Source organism: Ictalurus punctatus, chromosome 15, assembly GCF_001660625.3.
Source record: "Ictalurus punctatus breed USDA103 chromosome 15, Coco_2.0, whole genome shotgun sequence".
In the NCBI taxonomy this organism is placed as follows: Eukaryota; Metazoa; Chordata; class Actinopteri; order Siluriformes; family Ictaluridae; genus Ictalurus; species Ictalurus punctatus.
The window spans coordinates 15102620-15122458 of NC_030430.2; the positions used below are offsets into that span (position 1 = coordinate 15102620).

At 38.3% G+C, this 19839-nt stretch overlaps 1 protein-coding gene across 1 annotated transcript in view; it reads right to left on the minus strand.

Annotated features, from left to right (window-relative positions):
* Positions 1-19839, minus strand: part of LOC108276312 (kelch domain-containing protein 8B) — a 128553-nt gene that overhangs the window by 38266 nt on the left and 70448 nt on the right. Inside the window, exons 4-5 of the mRNA XM_017487890.3 lie at positions 18422-18586; positions 6295-6519 (exon numbers count right to left, since the gene is read on the minus strand). Of these exons, the coding sequence (XP_017343379.1) occupies positions 6295-6519; positions 18422-18586 (390 nt within the window). The remainder of the gene's footprint in view (positions 1-6294; positions 6520-18421; positions 18587-19839) is intronic.

A 19839-nucleotide genomic window follows, 5' to 3' on the forward strand; every position in this document is an offset into this window, starting at 1 on the left:
CACAGAGCCGAGTCAGTATGACATTGGTAAACAACAACCGCACATGATTTGAAAATTGCTTTGACAGCATTATTACAACATGGCATATTTCTGACTTTAATATGAACAAATTAATTCAGGAGAGCCAAGTGAATAAATAGAACGTACTATGTTTTAGGTGACTTGTACGCTAGGTAATAAATAAGTGCCAAATATAAATCCTGCTTGTAGCTAATAAAGACTTACACATTTCTGTGAGGGACAGAGATATTCAATAAATAAAGCAGTCTGCCTTCAATGTAGAATAATATGTACTAAATGTAAAACACTGCTGCAGGGAACATTATCAGAACGTAATAGCTAGCATAAATATTCAATTCACGTCAGTGCTTGGGGAAAAGTGAGGTCTTGTATTATTCAGCTTTCTGAGTGCCAGTCTTTTAGTTAACTGTCTGCATAAGCTTAGCACAGAAGGAGAAGAGTGTTCTGCTGGCATAGCCCACTTCAGAAATAGACTTGTGCTATTTTACCTACGAAGAATGAAGAATCTTTTTCGACGAACAATGAAGGATCTTTTTCGACGAACAATGATGAATCTTTTTCTCGCTATCTCTCGTTATCTAATGCACATACACAGACAGACACTGTTTCAAATAAAATGAAATGAAGTGAAATATACTAGGTTGGAGCCAGATCTGAGGTCCACATGAAGATGAACGCCTTTGGCGCTGAATTGTAGGGATCAGCTCAGGTCCACTGAGAAAGTATTTCTGGGATATAAAGGGCGTTTGAAATGACTACAGATGCAGAAACCCTGACCCTGCAGATTAGCCTGAGGAAGTCAGTGATATACAGGAAAGGATGTGAGTAAAGTAACCAAAAACTTCACTTAACTAAAAGATATTTCACTTAAAAAAAAACAAAAAACACTGAAGTCAGTGTCATTATTAAATTAAGCAATTAATTTTGCTTTAGAAAGTATCATTCAGTACATTTACATGGACAACAATAATCCAATATTAATCCGACTAAGACAATACTCTGATTAAGAAACTAGCATGTAAACAGCAATTTTTTATTACCTTAATCTGACTAACGTCATACTCGAAGTAAACACAAATTGAATTCAGAAGCATTCATAAAAATTTTACATAAAAACACCCAAAACTGTATACAGTACCATAACGAAGACGATTTGTATGTCGATACGTGAAATTCTGGAGTGAGCGTCGGACGGTGTGGCGTGGGGATGTAATGACGTGTGCCGTTAATCGATCTATGTTCTATGTAAAACGGGTACATTAAACGAGTATTCCAAAAGCGACTCATGTAAACACCTTTATCACAATATTGTCTTTATCAGAATAAGGTCAATAATTACATTACTGCTGTCCATGTAAACGTAGTCAGTGTTAGACCAGATCGGATTTACATATCAGAACAAGCACTGGCTGATGATGATGATGATGATGCTGATGACAATATGATCAAAACCATTCATTGTAAATAAATAGTGGTAAAAAAAAAAAAAAAAAAACTGAGTTACCTCAAGGAAAGTATATCAATAAAAAGGGTCTGAAAACTATACCTGGAAAAAGCGTTTAAACTTTTAAAAACAGACAGAGATAAGATAGAGCTATAGTACAGTATAAGTGCCTCTGATGTCAGAAACAAATAAGATCTTTTGAACAGCTTTGCCCTAACCACAGTGAAGTGAACAGCAGGCTAGGCAGCAGGGCTACTTTTTAACAAACATCTTTGCCAGCTTTTAAGCACGGTTGCTTTAAGCTGCAGGGAAATGCATCTCAGATAAATCCAGAGCCCAGGAGAGAAACTCTGTGCATGTAATTAACCAAATAACCTGAAATGGGAGCAGGGGAGAGAAAGACAGAGAAAGGCTGCTGGCTTTTCTTTTGCTCATTTGATAAAATGACTAGTGCGCTGATGCTGGGGGCCAAACACTCCAGAAAAAAATGTTTGGCATAAACAACCTATAAGAGAATCCAATTCTGTAAACTTATAGCATGGTTTAGAAAAGAGAAATGTGTACATGAGGATATACACTCACATATTCATACGTGTTACATGTGTTCACTGGCGTGGTGAACGGGCATATTAACACCCAGGAAAGTGTAATTGAGCTGGCATGTATCCGTGGATTGGTAATTACACTCACCTACATTCTGCAAACCTCCACAGTAATAGGTAATGGGATAATGGAATTACCGATTACCTTTTAACCATACACAGACCCCTCACGCTACTGTCTAGTCTATTAATTGCACACATCTCAGATTTCTCAAAGAGTTCCATTAACTGCACAAATTGTAACAGTGAGTTTTCGTGATTTAAAAATGCAAATGCTCCGTATTATAATGTACATTGCAGCAGGTGATGACCTGCATCTACCCTGCAACCTCCTCTCCTCTCTTCTCCAGCATGTCACAGTTTCACTGACAAAGAATCTACTCAACCTTAAACAATGAAATGTTTCTACACTGTCTGTCTGACACTGGACACTGCACAGTATGGTTAAAAAAAAGATCACAAAGTCCTCTCAGGCTTCAAATTCAGATAGCTTTTTCGTTGCCTTATTGATTTTCATTTCTGCTGTTCATTCATAGTCATTTCTATTCCCCTGACCGAATCAGCAACAAGGATAATGGTGCATGCCGAAGACCTGAAAAGGTTTAATATAAGCAAGCTGGAATCTCATATGAGTTGAGAGTTTAGTTTGAGCTTCAGATCAACAGAAGAGATTACCATCTGCAGAGTCCACACGTATTCTCACACACACACACACACGCACACACACACCAATTGAATGAAAAGAAATGAGAAGACAGAGATAGGTGATTTTAAAGCAAATACACATTTCATTTCCTGGTAATAAGGGCTGACAGCCCACAGGGGGTCTACCGCTTTATGTGAAAGATTTCTCTTTGGAACTCGTCGGTGAAACTCAGTCGACTCCTTCGCGAATAGTGCCTGTGACAGGCACGCCATCTTCCATGCTCGGCGAAATGACAATTTAATTAAATGCTACAAAGCATTCAGAAGAAAAGCACAAAGTGCGAAATCTCACAGACTAGCATGAGTATAAGAAGCCATACACTCACATTAAACATAAAAGGGCTATACAGAAGGGTGCTTCATGGGACACAGATAAAGGCTCTAGTGGTTCTCACTAAGACTCAGCATGATTTTAACAGGATTGCGTTATTTAGACCATCATCAGTTTCAATTTCTAATCTAGGTCAAAAGAAACTGGTCGACTAACATTGGTGGGTGATATGGCAAAAGCATATGGCAAGACATTTTTAATCTTTTGTTATTATTTATTATTTAGCAAGGAACTAAAGAAAAATTTTAATAATTGCTGGAACTGTCAGTGTTATAAAAGTGATTACGTGATATTAGGCTTATGTGATACTTGTATACCATACTTGTAACATATTACAATATCAATATCACACCGTCATATTGCATAGTGCCACCAACAGCTGGTGGATTCTGCAGAGAGAGAGAGAGAGAGAGAGAGAGAGAGAGAGAGAGAGAGAGAGAGAGAGAGAGAGAGAGAGAGAGAGAGAGAGAGAGAGAGAGAGAGAGAGAGAGAGAGAGAGAGAGAGATTGCTGTACATGATTTATTTTGATTTCCCTCCCTGTGACTTTCTATTTACATTGACATGTGCATTTGTAATTCTAGTTTTGTCTCCACCCCGCCTTGTCATTGCTCTATTGCCCAATTGTGTGCAATTGTTTTGTGTTTGTTCCTGATAAGTCTGCCAATTCATGCCACCACAAATTCATACTTTCTACTCAGGAAATAATACTTTTCTATGAGCCCCAATTTTCCAAATTGTAGACATGTCATTAACAAAAAGTCATCGTAGCCGCCAATATGAATGTGTTGATTACAAGATTTAAATGGTAATTTTGCAGGTTAACTGTTCTGTACAGTTGTAGGTTGGACAGTTAAACACACAAAACAAAAAAACCCCAAAACAACCACTAAGTTTTCTCATGCTGTCCACATTTTTCCCACCCAAAACCATCTGAACATACACAACACCGTAATCACACCTCCCAAGGCAGCACAAGTCTGAGCTTTGTTTTCTTCATTTCCATATTCTTTGTTTCCTGGTTTAGACTTCTCATTCAGTACGTTTACATGGACAACAATAATCGGATATTAAGATAATAAGATTAAGGTTTTCTGAATAAGAAACTACCATGTAAACAGTGATTTTTGATGACCTTAATCCGACTAAAGTCATACTCGAAGTAAACACAAATCGAATTAAGATGTGTGGAGTATTCCTATTTTAGTCGCATTATGGAAGTGCATTATAGACATGTACACACCTTAATCACACTATTAACATCATGTGGGAGTTTTCACACACGGCAGTGCTCAACCGTTAACGGCAAACAAGAGAGCACGGCTGCGTCGGAAACCGTGTACTTACCTACTATATAGTAGGCGAGATACATGTATTTTGGCTACTATATAATAGGTAAGTACGTGGTTTGGGACGCAGCCCACGGTTTCAAGCAGTCATCTATTTGCACGTATAGCATGACAAATAATTAACTGGACTTGAAGCTTTCGTAAAATTAAAAATGAAACATCCAAAACTGTACACGGTGCCATAACGAAGACGAACTGTATGTTGATACGTGAAATTCAATCTATGTTCTATAACATGTAAAACCTGAACATGAAAGGAATATTCTAAAAGTGACTCATGTAAACACCTTAATCACAATATTGTCTTATTCAAAATATGGTCAATAATTACATTACTGCTGTCCATGTAAATGTAGGGGACAAAAATGTACACGACTGGGACTGGGCACGAGGTGGGAATACACCTTGGATGAGACAACAGTCCACTATATGTGCACGGTAAATAATATTAATAAACACTGAAGACATTCAATTGAATTTGATTTATATTGTGACATCAGAGATGTACTAACATAATACATGTAACATTTGGTTAGATGCAGGAATCAAGTATGCAAGCTCATTAGATTGATCACGGTGAATCTGAAAATCTTAGTCATGGTCTGTGGCAGGGTCAGAACACAGGTAGGCAACATTAAACCAGGATAATCCTTGATCAGAAAATGAAAACACAAGCAGGGTCCAAAACCAAGAAACATGGAAGCAGAAAGCAAGGTCTCGACTTAGACAAATGCATGATAAGACTTCACAACAAGACAACAAAACAGCACCGCATACACTGACAAACTAATTAAAGGCTTAATGTAAAACAGATGGACACAATCTGGTAACACATTAATGAGAGGACGGGATCGGAGACTGGAGTAGAACAGAAGCAAAACAGACGTAAGCACATGGAGTACAAAGATGAAGCTCAAGCAGTGCATGCTGCACTAGGAAACTCACCATGCACTGGGCGGGACAAATGGCACACTATTTATTTATTATGATACTACACATTTTGGTACATTCTAAAAGTTTATGACTTTTGGGATATTATTATCTGCTGTCATGTTATGAAAATAAGTTATTATGCACACTGACTTTACTGTCATGGCTTATTTATTTTTTTTAGCTGCAAACAGCTGGTTAGATCTAGATGTGACTGACAGAACCAGCGCAGTTTCTATGTACTGCTGACGTGTATCTGTGGCTATTCTGTGGAATCATAAACAGCACATATGCATATATACATATAACATACTTGACACCTAGTTTAAGCTAGCTAGCTCAATTGGACTCTCACACTTATCACACTTTTTCTCCCTTGACTGGCTATTGGCTCTTCCCTGTTACTGTGTAATATGACTTCTTTTATGCCTAAAGTGATGAGCTTGCATATGCATACAAATTTCCCTCCAGACCAGACATCCCTGACAGAACACTGACTGTTTACTCCTATTACTGGATTGTCAGGGTGACTCACAGCAGCTCACGAATGTTTTATTTAGGAACAAATTATTCTATAGGATATATATATGTGTGTGTATATATATATATATATATATATATATATATATATATATATATATATATATATATATATATATATACACTGTAGCTTTAAATTTTAGCTTGATTTGCCACAGCTGTGGCTCCATAAATTATAGTTTTAAGTAGTGTGTACAGTCTCATGCTTAAATTTTGCTGCTTGTTTGTGCTTCCGCCTAAATGTAGGTCTACACTGCATGAGAGGAGCAAACTGAGCAGAGCTCCATAAACGGCTTCGAGCTGTTCCTTGCCACAGTGCTGACAGGGTGCATGCTTGAACAGTATGTATGTGTGTGGAAGCGAGCAGGCCTCACCCTGTTCAGAGTCGTACTCCTCTACAGTGGAGACGAAGTGTGGTCTAGAGTAGAAGTTGTGAGGGCCGGGTTGCTGCAGGCCACCTAGGCTGTAGAAGGCACGCTCTGTGGCGGCGCAGCTGGAGAAGGCCCTGCGGCTTGGGATGCATGGGTAGCGCGTCCAGCTCTTCATCTCCAAGTCAAAGGCCTCAAACGCCGTCACCGGCATCTTGCCCTGACGCCCACCTGAATCCCAGACGAGAAAAAGATTAAACAGATTAATAGACGGAGGGTGCACAGATTGTAGATGAATGGCGTATTGCTGGGTTGATAGGACTCAGAGCTCCTCTTTGGCAGTGTGTGTGTTTGCTTAAGATCTCAGCAAGGCCTCTTTTGTCTTTTAAATGTCTTTAAAGAGCCTGACGTCGTCAGTTTGTCATTCCAGACAAGCATCGTTTTTGTGCTACAGCCAAATTGATTTTGCTGCCTGAGAACTGGCTCTTTTGCAGCTGAAAATGTGCTTTGAGTTTAGGCAAAGGCTTTGTAACCAAACCACGGCATCATGATGCATGCCGACCTCTGCCTGATATTATGTGGTCTTTTGTTAACTTGACCTGACCACTGTGCCTATGAGTATATTACTAATACTCCCATTGGATGTGTGTGTGTGTGTTGAGGTGAGTAGGGGAGTGGGGAGGTGGGGGCATTTGGCTGGTCCCCATGACAAAAACTACTTTTACACAAACTGCAGGTTACTGAAGTTAACATTCAATTTAGCTGTAGGCACAGTATTAAAAATCTATATTAATAATTCATGGTATTGAGAATGCAAAAGAATCTAAACCAGAACAAGTTGTGGTTTAATGCAAACAAACCTCCTATTTATCACACTCTTCTGTTTTCCCTCATTCTCATTGTCATTCTCCCTCTTTTATTCTCTCCTAACCTCTCTTGCTTACTCTGCCTCCTGTATATGTCTGATCCCTATCCATCCCTAGCACTGTTCTGCACTGTGAGAAAAATCTGGAGAGCAGCAGAAAACACACACATACACAGGGGAAAAACAAAAGGCAGGACTGTAGAGGAGAGGAGGAAGAGACGCAGTGCTGTCTGAAGTTCAATATACCCCGAGAGAAAGAGGCAGATAAACAGAGAGAGAGAGCGAGCGAGAGAGAGAGAGAGTGTGAGAGAGAGAGAGAGAAAGAGAGAGAGAGATGCAGTTCCGGCAGATGGTTTAAAGTGTTTTGCAATTCTTTAAGCTAGTTAATTTCAGTCAGAGATGCTAAAAATTTTAGCATCTCTTAGAGCAGTGGTTCTCAACAAGGGGGGCGCGAAGAGATGGGAAGGGGGGTACAAATTGTTTTCAAGAAAAAAACACAGACATCATTTGGGCACTAGGTGTAGTTTATTGCTTTTCAAATAGAATGTGTGTAAATGAAAAACCCCGCGTTCCCATTCTTCCTCTTTATTTTCTTTTTGCTGGGGAGAGGTGGAGCTTAGCCTGCCTTTTATCTAGCTGTCAGTGCAGACCAGTGTTGCCAACTTTCCCACTGCATTTACACCTCTCTCTGCATCTGCTCTGTTCAGTGAGTGGCTGAGAACCGGAGCAGTTGATCCCACGGATGATCCCACAGATCATCCCGTTGATCGCACGGCAGCTGACATAGACGTGAATGTAAAAAGTAGCAAGCGCAGGCGTCCCACTGATTGATTTAACATGTCATGGATAACGAGACGCGCCCTTCGTCCCAATTCGAATAATTCGTATGCAAATGTTTTTTTTAGAATGCAAGGCGAATGGAATGCAACGTGTAAAATAGTCCACGTTATTACAACCTACACAGTAAAATGCCTAGTGTTGAATTAACACCCACAGTGTTTATTTGAGTCCAATGGACTTATATAAACACTGTAGGGTGTGAATTCAACACTGTGGGTGTTATATCAACACTGGTGATTTTGCTGTGTAGTTCTCCTGTTCAAAGTAGGTGTAGTTTTCGGAAACAAGAACAATTTTCAAGATCATCCTTTCTTTATCAATCAAAACAATAATTCATGTTCTATACCTGTCCGTTATATAGTTTTCTAAAAGTAGTAAAAGTAATAAAAGTTGTATATCTAAGTAATAAAAGTTGTAAATATAAGTTGTCTATCTATCTATCTATCTATCTATCTATCTATCTATCTATCTATCTATCTATCTATCTATCTATCTATCTGTCTGTCTGTCTATTTATCTATCAAAACAGATTATAGGTTAGGTTATATATAGATAGATTTTATATAGAATAGATAATCATTATACCCAGTCTCCTTCAATATGGGGGGGGGGCACATAATAGGGGAGGCTTGGGGGGGGGGGGGGGGGCTTTAGTTTCAAAAGGCATAAAGCAAAGGGAACAAAGCAAAGCAAAAGGAACTACATTAGGAGAGAATTGTGAAAATACAGTCAAAATTATTGTACCCCAGAGTAAACAAAATAAAAAAAGAGTGGTTCATTAGCTTAATCTTACATTGAAATTATGAACACGGTCTAACTTTAATTTAAGTAAATTTATTTAAGAAAAAAACCCCAAAAACAAATAATCATTATCAAAAAGCGTTGATCAAATAGAGTAACAGGCACGTATGCTTATGTGCATCTGGTGTTGGCCCAGACTCGAGTCTCCCAGCTCTGAGGACAGACGGCCTGTGTGCTGTGAGCCATATGCACTCTTGCTAAAGCGTGGACCGCACACTCTCACCAGATTGTCACACTTACCACACTACAGCAGAAAGAAAACGATATAGTATTGCAGCCATGTGAGCCATGATGTATACAGCCAGAGTATTTATTTATGACACTACATCACAATCAACTACTACTAATGTTATAGCTGTATATATTATAGTTATAAGTATATAATATCAATATTAATTAAGGCAACTTGACTCTACATTCTTTTTTTTTTTTTTATCAAAGTAGGAAAAGTGTGGTTATGATTTAATGATTCATTTTAACATTTTAAGCATAATTGCTGGTTCGGATTCTTTGGGTGGAAAGTCTAGGAATAAAAGATTTCAATAAATAAATGTTCGAAAACCCCTGTACAGAATACAGAGTGTGTTTCTGTGTATGGTAATGTGGCAGTTCATTAGCTAATGATGTTTATAGGCCAAATGTTTGTTGCTTGGTTGGAAAACGGAGAGGAGCAGATGATAGACGATGGAGAATTTCCATTTCAGGTCACTGATCTCGAAACCTCCGTACAAATTAGCATGGTTACTCAATCATGGTCCCAAAGCACAAATAAATAAATAAATAAATTCATACATACATACATACATACATGCATACATAAAATGCTAAAATGATACAGGAAAGGTTAGCTAGTAAGAAACTCTCCTAATAACTGGATTCAAAAATCACAGTCGTAAAACAAGGTTATCGACACAGTTCCTCAGCATACAGCATGCTGGTCTCCTCTGAACCCACACCTGGGGTCCTATTTTAGGATGCAACTTGTGTGTACCAGTGTGGATGGAGGGAGAATGCAGAGAGGCCAAGATGGGGCAATCTGTTATTGTGCCCTTACGTCAGAGCACAGACAGACTTGCAGGGTCATGAGTAAAACCGCATTGCCATAAATAGTGTGTGCTTCCATCCAGAATCATCTATCATGTATAGCCTTAATATGATTTTGCCGCTGTTCTATCTATATCTCAGCAGACGCCCACAGACACAACTGGATTAGGCTCAGTTTGGCGCCTGTCTGAAATCCCCACTCCCCACCGAACAAGTTAGCGGAACTGAAACTTTTGCCCTTTTAATGTACACCAATGTTAAAGTCCCCATGAAGTTCCTGTAAACGTACAGTGTTATTCGATGTGTTGACGTGATTTCCACTGAAACAGGAAGTCAGGCCGGGACATATCGTGTGGCTCCTCCCCCGTTTTGAATTGTCAATAGCGTTTAGCTTACCTCACAGCCCGGGCTAAGCCGTACTTGACAGTTAGTACCATGGATTTTTTTTTTTTATAATGTTGGTGGCGGGACACTTCAGATTCTAGAGAGCATTTGATTGAACAGAAAATCTGATGAAAAGCTGGAGTGCAGAATGATTGGTGGTAAAGAGAGACTGTAAATTCTGAATGCATACAGTACTGTGCAAAAGTTTTAGGCGCATGCAAAGAAAAGCTGTAGAGCAAAGACCGGCTTCAAAATAATGAAATTAAATGTTTCTACATTTAAAAAAATACAGTAAAGAGCAGTAATAAATGAAACATTGTCAATATTTGGTGTGACAAAAAAAAGTAATAAATGTGCTTTTTTTGTTTATTATTTTAAATACATTTGCAAAGATTTCAAACAAACTTCTTTCACATTGTCATTATGGGGTACTATTTGTAGAATTTTGAGGAAAATAATGATTTAATCCATTTTGGAACAAGGCTGTAACATAACAAAATGTGGTAAAAGTGAAGCGCTGTGAATACTTTCCGGATGCACTGTATATCTTCTAAATGCCAATTTTGTCTTTATTTTGGAGCACACTAACTTATAGATAACCTTAAGGCTAACAATACTGATACTAGAAGCCACTTCAATGTGAGAGAGCGAGACAGAGAGAGACTGAAGAAAAAATGCACATTTAATTACAGTACATGCTGGATCAAATTTAATACGAATCATTCTGAGTGATCTTATTCCATTTCGTGTCAAATCAGTGAGACAAAAGCAGGTTAACACTCAGGTGTCACAAGAGAAACAACATAAAAACTCCATACTTAAATGACTCTGTTGCACTTGTGTTCTGGCTCTGCCTCTCAGAGTACTCCAACTATGACAAGCTGAGTTCTGGGGTGAGCCCTGAGCATATCATTCAACCACAGATCACAGCCATTCTCTCAGAGCACAGTGCTTCTAAGTTTGATTAAAGAACTCAAAACTCAGTGCAGTGTGTGTGTGTGCGCGCGCGCGTGTGTGTGTGTGTGTGTATCAGTTTGTCAGCAGGGTCAGCTCTCTGTGACTTCTACGACACGAGCGTGTGGAATGCAGTCCCACACACTGACAACTACACATAATTAACTGGACCACTTCTCTCTCTCTCTTTCTCTCTCTCTCTCTCTCTCTCTCTCACACACACACACACACACACACACACACACACACACACACACACACACACACACACACACACACAGCAGAAGTTAAATTCAGATGGTTTAACGGAGCACAAAGCCTTTAAACCAAAAATAATTTTGTGTCCTGGAAGAAATGCCGCTGTTTCTGGTAGAACATGTTCCTCAATCAAATCCTTACTGGTTTATTTACAGTCTTTGGAACACTATTATTAGCAATCTATCATTGCCATCTGATTGTAGGTTATAACAAATGTAACCAGTGTGTAGCTCCAACTTCAACTACCCCTGAGCCACATGAAAATTCTCTCCAGTCGGTTTCTAGACATGAAATATATTGTATAAGTCTGCAGTTCAGTTTATATATATATATATATATATATATATATATATATATATATATATATATATATATATATATATATATATATATATATATATAGTTATTTTTTTGTTGAAACATATTTATGCTAGCCAAATTTATGACCAAAATGCACCCATGGAGGTTACTCCTGTAGCTTTGAATTTCAGATTATATCCATCATTTCTGAAAATACTATAGCTGCATCTTTGTTCTTTAATTTAAATACGGACTCTTGCGTGTGTCTGTCTAGCCTGCTGAACTAGCTACAATACGTAATTTCTTGTGAACCATGAGACAGAACAAACGGTATTTTTCTGCTGGTTTGAGACACATAAAGCTGCTTAACATGCTTCGAAAAATGACCCAAAAGCACAATGTTTTGAGAAACTCAGTCTAATTAAAGATGTCAGTCTCTATGCAGGACCACACACTGAGTGGACTAATGATTTAGTAGTGCCATCTCCTCCCACAAATAAAGACACAGGGACTAAAAGTTCTAGGCAAAGTTAGCAAACTGTGACAAAATAGCTTGCAAGTCACACAACTAGCAGGAGAATAAAAATACTGAGAGCACACTGATTTTCGCTTCTTTTTTTTTCTGCAGAAAAAAAGATGCTGCTTGCATGTTATTGCTGAAGCAAGCATTATGACCTCAGAGACCTCATTGATTCCCACTTTTTTCTCACTGCGGAAGACTGTAAAATTAGATTCCACTGTCTATATTTTTCTACTGAGATTACCACAGTGACCTTGAATTTGACAACTAATGCACTGTAGCTACTGTAGATTGTTAAGTAAGAAAAACCACCTGTCTGACATCTCAGACTGGATGAGGGAACCACCACCTTAAGCTCAACTTGGCAAAAACAGAGCTTCCTGTCATCCCTGCCTGCCCTTCAATCAACCACATCCTCACCGTACAGCTAGGCTCAATTACACTCAAACCAATCAGGACAGCCAAAAACCTTGGGATGACTTTCGATGACCACTTCAACTTTACAGATCACATTTCAACAACTGCATGGTCCTGTAGGTTCATTCTGTACAACATCAAGAAAATCAGACCCTATCTCACTGATCATGCTGCACAGCTACTAGTCCAGGCTCTTGTTATTTAAAATTTGCAACGCAATACTTCTGAGCCTACCAGCCAGCTCCATAAAACCCCTTCAAATGATTCAGAATGCAGCAGCACGCCTTGTTTTCAACTAGCCCAAAAAGACTATTGTCACAACCCTCTTCATCTCTGTCAACTGGCTTCCTGTAGCCTCCTGTATCAAATTCAAGGCCTCTGTGCTCACATACAGACCTTGTTTGGAACAGCACCCTCATACCTCAACACTCTCCTTGAGGTTTATGTTCCCTCCCGCAAACTGACATCAGTTAATGACCGATGCCTGGTAGTGCCTTTCAGCAAGGCATGAAGTCCCTTTCCAGAACCTTCAAATGACTGTACCTCAGTGGTGTAATAAACTTCCAACCTCAATCCAGACAGCAGAATCCGTCACCCTCTTCAAAAAACGGCTAAAGACCCACCTCTTCCATGAACACTTAACTAACCCCTAACTTGTCCCCTTGCCCCCCTTATTCAAAAAAAAAATCTGCACTTACACTCACTCTTACACCTCTACACAGTTCACTTTGCTCCTCTAGCACCCAATTAAAAATATTGTATGATGGCTCTACAGTACTTGTATTGTTCTCTGCTTGATATATCACTTTGCTTGTATTTCCTCATTTGTAAGTCGCTTTGGATAAAATGTAAAAAAAAAAAAAATATATATATATATATATATATATATATATATATATATATATATATATATATATATATATATATATATATATATATATGAATAAATGTTCAAATGTGACGGGGCGTGCTATTATAGCAGAATCATCAGTGATGGGGTGGTGTGATGCCATCCAGAAGACTTTCCAATAGCACAATGTCCTAAAGTGTTTTATTCTTCTTATACCACAACAGTTTACTAACAATATTTTTATTCATTAAAGAACTATATGTTACATTTAAATGTGTATATGTCCATGTAGCAAGTTAGTTCACTTATGACAGTCATGCCCTCACAAGCCTCTCTTTTTTTCTCTTTCTCTTTAAGTTAATAAAACAAATATAACACACACTGACTGTTACTAAGACATTGCAGTCCTCTGTTCTGAAGAACTTCCTGTGTCACAAAACCGAAACTAACAGCTGACTGTTACAAATCTGTTTTTAAACCCTGTGTAAGTTGTTACCATAGAAACAATAACATATTAGAGCGAGCACATTAATACTGTACAATGCCTTGCAGTCAGAACTATGGTCAGCGCAGAATTCGACACTGCAGGGATATAATTGCAAATGACTCAATAGATCAGGTTGGATAGGTATTAACTGCTTGCTTGAGGTGTTTCCACAACATTTCTATTGGATTAAGGTCAGGACTTTGTGGACTATTACACGTCTTGCTCTTGGAGTGATCTCTGTTGGTCGACCACTCCAGGGGAAGGTTACAATAGTCTTGAATTTCCTCCATTTGTGCACAATCTGCTGTTAAAAGGTTAAAAAAAAATCTCCACCAATTTTCAAACTCCACCAGTTTGTGGAGTCCAAACTGGTGGAGGTTGAAAATTGGTGGAGATTATTTTTTAACCTTTTCTAGCCTGATGAGCACCAACAACTCTTTTTCTGAGGTCCTCAGAAAGCCCCTTTGCTCATACCATGAAGATCAGACTTTGATAGATCCCAGTTCTTTAAATAAAACAGGGCACTCACACACACCTGACTGTCAAACCGTTGATTGAAAACACTTGACTTTAATTTCACCTTCAAATTAACTACCAATCTTAGAGGTTCATATACTTTTGCCACACACAGATATATAATATTGGATCATTTTCCTCAATAAATAAATGACCAAGTATAATATTTTTGTCTCATTTGTTTAACTGAGTTCTCGTTGTCTGCTTTTGGACTTGTGTGAAAATCTGATGATGTTTTAGGTCATATTTATGCAGAAATATAGAAAATTCTAAAGGCTTCACAAAGTTTCAAGCACCACTGTAAAAACTTTGCAAATCTTCATAACCCCAAAAATATGGCAGATCGACCCTCAACCTGCAAACAGAGATGATCGGTTAAAAGGACTGTTTTTCCAGGAACATGAAGAAATCATAATCACCTCTCGTGCTAGTTACGGGAAGTGCAAAGCACTGCCCCTCAGTTGAAGAGCACATTTCAGATCCTGTCTCCAAGGAGTTGTGCTGATAATCAGCCTTGGCACAGCATGAACAATTACCAGGTGTTATTACCCTGTCTGCCATACTGCCTGAATATTGTGACACTATCTAACATAGAAATCAGACGCATTGTAATTACGGACTATTCTACTCCGTTTGAAAGTATGTATTACATACATATGTATATGTAAACATGCACAATTTGTAAGGAATGTGATCAAACGGCGGATTCTTCAGAGATTGTGTGGGTAGACGACACTCTTACATCTTCTCCATGCTATGTCACAGTGACAAGCTTGTTTTGCAGTTTGTTTGGTTGATGGCTGGTCAGTTATGTCTCTCCTTAATGATCTAGGTGGCTGAGAGATGAATGCAGTTGCTTGAGGGTGGTGGTGTTTTATGATGTCATTATCTTATTGGCAGTTCTCAGGGGAGGGAACATGCATGGATCATGTGATGGAACTGTGAAAGTAAAATCTTGATACGCAGATGTTTAAGAGAAAACAAAGAAGTATTTGCAAAGTAGGTAAAGCAAACATGTCTTTTGATGCATAATACATGTATGCTTGAAATATTTTGCATCAAAATATTAATTCATTCACCTCCATTAACCACATTGCTGTGGATCCAGAGCCATGGGCATGAGGGAGTAATATACCCTAGATGGGACACCAATCCATCACATTACTATGCACTATGCACACACACTATGCACTATGCACACACACACACATTCACACCTATGTGCAATTTAGCACGGTCAATGCATCTACTGGTTTTGTGAGGTGGTATGAATGGAGACACACTGAGAACGTGCAAAACTTCACACAGATGCTAACCTGAGCTCAGGATCAAACCTGTGAGGAGCTGTATCAAAAACACTGCAACCAAAAATGTATGACAATAAAATACAATATGTTGTATTTTTGTTTAAGATGTTTAAACAATTTGAAACTGACGAGTATGAGGGACACGTGTTACAGTTCATGAAGGTAAACTTAATGATAGAAATCTAGTGGATGGCAATAAACCTATTGCTAGGCATCCTGCAAAAACCCCAATTGTAGTATGCATTAAATCATAAAGGGCCATTTAGTTCTATACGCTCTTTGGTTTCTACAGTTTCACTATACAACAAATTGTAACCTGAGAATTTCTCCTGTGTGCTGACTACAACATAACATCATTAAACAAGATTATTGTCATTCCACAGGTATTGCACATGTATATAAATACCAAGGATATTGCACATTTACATGTACAAATAGAACTCTAGCATATGTACATACATACAGATCTATTTTATTGTTTCTATTATTTCTATCATTTCTATTATTTCTGTTATTTCTATTGTATAGGTATTTATGGAAATTCTTTTCCTTTCTTTGATGTTACTGCTCCTACTTGTGCTGCTGCGTCAACTTTAATTTCCCATATGGGGGATCAATAAAACATACATCTTATCTTATGTTATCTTATCTTATACTGATAAGTATAATGTTTAATAAAAGACATCACTGGTCGTGTGAAGTCTTTTACACAGTTATCAAATATCCAGTAACACAAGTTATGTTTTTTGCCTCATGCTGGACAGAAATGAGTCAGTAAACCCAAGTACATCTCCATTTCCTCCCTGATACAGTGGTACTTGAAATTTTGTGAACCCTTTAGAATTTTGTTTATATATCTGCATAATATTAACTAAAATCACATCAGATTTTCACAGCAGTCCTAAAACAAGACAAAGAGAACCAAATTAAACAAATGAGACAAAAATATTATACTTGGTAATTTACTTATTGAGGAAAATGATCCAGTATTACATATCTGTGAGCGACAAAATTATGTGAACCTTTGCTCTCAGTATCTGGTGTGTTCCCTTGTTCAGCAATAACTGCAACTAAATGTTTCTGGTAAGTGTTGATCAGTCCTGCACATTGACTTGGAGTAATTTTAGCCTGTTCCTCAGTACAGATCTGCTTCACTCTGGGATTTTGGTGGGTTTCCTCACATGAACTGCTTACTTCAGGTCCTTCCACAACATTTCTCTTGGATTAAAGTCAGGACTTTAACTTTGAACATTTCAAAACATTAACTTTATTCTACTTTAGCTATTCTTTGGAAGTGTGACTTGTGTGCTTAGGGTTGTTGTTTTGCTGCATGACCCAATTTTTCTTGAGATTCAGTTCACGGACAGATGTCCTGACATTTTCCTTTAGAATTCAATGATGGCAAGCCGTCCTGCCCCAGATTAAGCAAAAAAGGCCCAAACCATGATACTACAACCACCATGTTTCAAAGATGGGATAAGGTTCTTAAGCTGGAATCCAGCTTATTTATTATATTTATCATTTAAACCAAAGTTCTATTTTGGTTCTATATTATATATTACTTCTATTCTGAAAGGAACCCAGGGTAACTTCGAAACAATAAAAGGCTTCTCTGACATTGGCTAATTGATGCATCAACAAAACATTTTTCCAATAGCCTTTCTGGCTTGTCCACGTGATCTTTAGTAAACTGCAGGAGGACAGCAACTGGCGGGACTGGTGGGGGTTAACAATGGTCTTGAACAATGGTCTTGAATTTCCTCCATTTATACACAATCTGTCTGACTTTGGATTGATCCAAACTCTTTAGAGATCCTTAGAAATCTCCTTGGTTCATACGATGATACACTTCCACAAAAGTGTTGTGAAGATCAGACTTTGAATGATCCCTGTACTTTAAAAAAAACAGGGCACACACTCACACCTGACTCTAATTTCACCTTCAAATTAACTGCTAATCTTGGAGGTTCACATACTTTTGCTACTCCCAGATATGTTATATTGGATCATTTTCCTTAATAAATAAATGACCAAGTATAATATCATTGTCTCATTTGTTTAACTGAGTTCTCTTTGTCTACTTTTAGGACTGTAAAAATCTGATGATGTTTTAGGTCATATTTATGCAGAAATATTGATAATTCTAAAAGGTTTCAAGCACCCTTTCCAAGCGCCACTGTAAGTAAGTCGTTTCAAAACTGCTGGGATGTTTATGAACTCTTCACAAAGAGAAACTGCTGCATTTTATAAGAACCTTGATACAAATGATATATTCCATTTTTATGACAGTCAAACACAAACCAAAATAATATTTTATATTTTAAATGAATCAAATAGATGTATCTGCAATACCCCCGTTCACAAATGCATTTCTATTTCAGAAATCGTTGCACATGAATATAAATAACAAATGACAAGACACTACTTCAGTGACATTTGTTTCTTGACAGTGAAACACATTTGTCATGTCTTTTACTGATAGATCGTGACACACACACACACACACACACACACACACACAGTGCAATCAATAATTGTAAGACAAATCTGTCTCCATAGAGGTAGAAGATGGATAGGTAGGTGGGCTTACCGAGAACGTAGAGCTTGTTGCCATGCAGGAAGGAGAAGGCTCCATAGCGTGGAGTAGGCATGGAGGCCAGGGACAGCCACTGATCCTTAACTGGCTCATAGACTCTCACCAGCGCCTGCGGACTAGTGTCAGAACCCATACCTCCCAGCGCGTACACCTTTCCATCTGCGAGAGAGAGAGAGCGAGAGAGAGAGAGAGCGAGAGAGAGAGAGAGCGAGAGAGAGAGAGAGAGAGAGAGAGAGAGAGAGCATTATTAGTTTCGCTACACTTTCCTGAATGCCATTTTTCCCCTGCTGATAAACAATAAATGTTAGATGACAGATTGAATGAGTCACTCAGTGCACTCAGTGTTTTCAAGCTTTTCAATGGAGATATTTCTCCTTCCAATGATAAAATTCTATACTCAGTATTTATTCTACTCTGCTGATAAAAATGAAGTATTATTAAGTATTTTATTTTTTTCAATGGCTAACACTGAGAATATAATGTGGAATATATCAGTGTCAGCTATCCTGAATAATGCAACCAGGCAATCCTTCCACTGCCATAATTATTAATACACCTAATTAATGCTACATTAATGCTGCTGGACTGACCCATTTTTTTTTTTTTTTTTAGCCAAGTGACTGGCAAATCCTGCAGTTCCTAGAAATTATGTTTGGTGAATCATGATTGGGTTATACATCATGAAGCCACTAGTCTCGCAAAGCTACTGGTCATCATTCACCTCGTTTCAATCAGGCTTCTGTAAATAAAAGCAATGTGAACCAGAAAGCAATGTAGGTGCACTGAAAAATGGACAAGAAGTGGCCAGGTAGAGCAGAGAGGATGAAAAAAACCCCACTTACAGTCCCACCCTACCGACAATTTAGAGATGCTCATGAGTGTACAACACATGTCTTTGGACTGAGGGAGGAAACTGGAGTACCTGGGGGAAATCCCCAAAGCATGGGGAGAACAGCAGAATGCGGAGGCGAGAATCGAATCCCCAACCCCAGAGGTGTGAGGCAAATGTGCTAACCACTAAGCCACCATACCCCCTACAAAAATTCTATAAAGAAGAAATTTCCATTGAGTAACTGACATTTCAGACATAATTTGACAAAATCTTTTGTTTATTTTTGCACCGTCAACAGAATTACTTTTATACTAAATGTCAGCACTCTTGGAACACCGCTTGTCTGATCAGATTTATGGAGCAGAATTAACTTTTGCATATTAAAACAACATTACATGAGACTATGTTAACCTACTTGTCTCAATGCAACATGACAAAGTGAAAAGCCCAAAAAGAATAGTAGAATATACTAGAACTACAAGAACACAGCAAGATACTGCATTACCACATACCTTCCTCTATCACTCCCTCACTCTTTCACACTTGAACACACATGTACTAATGCAGCAACAGAAGTTAT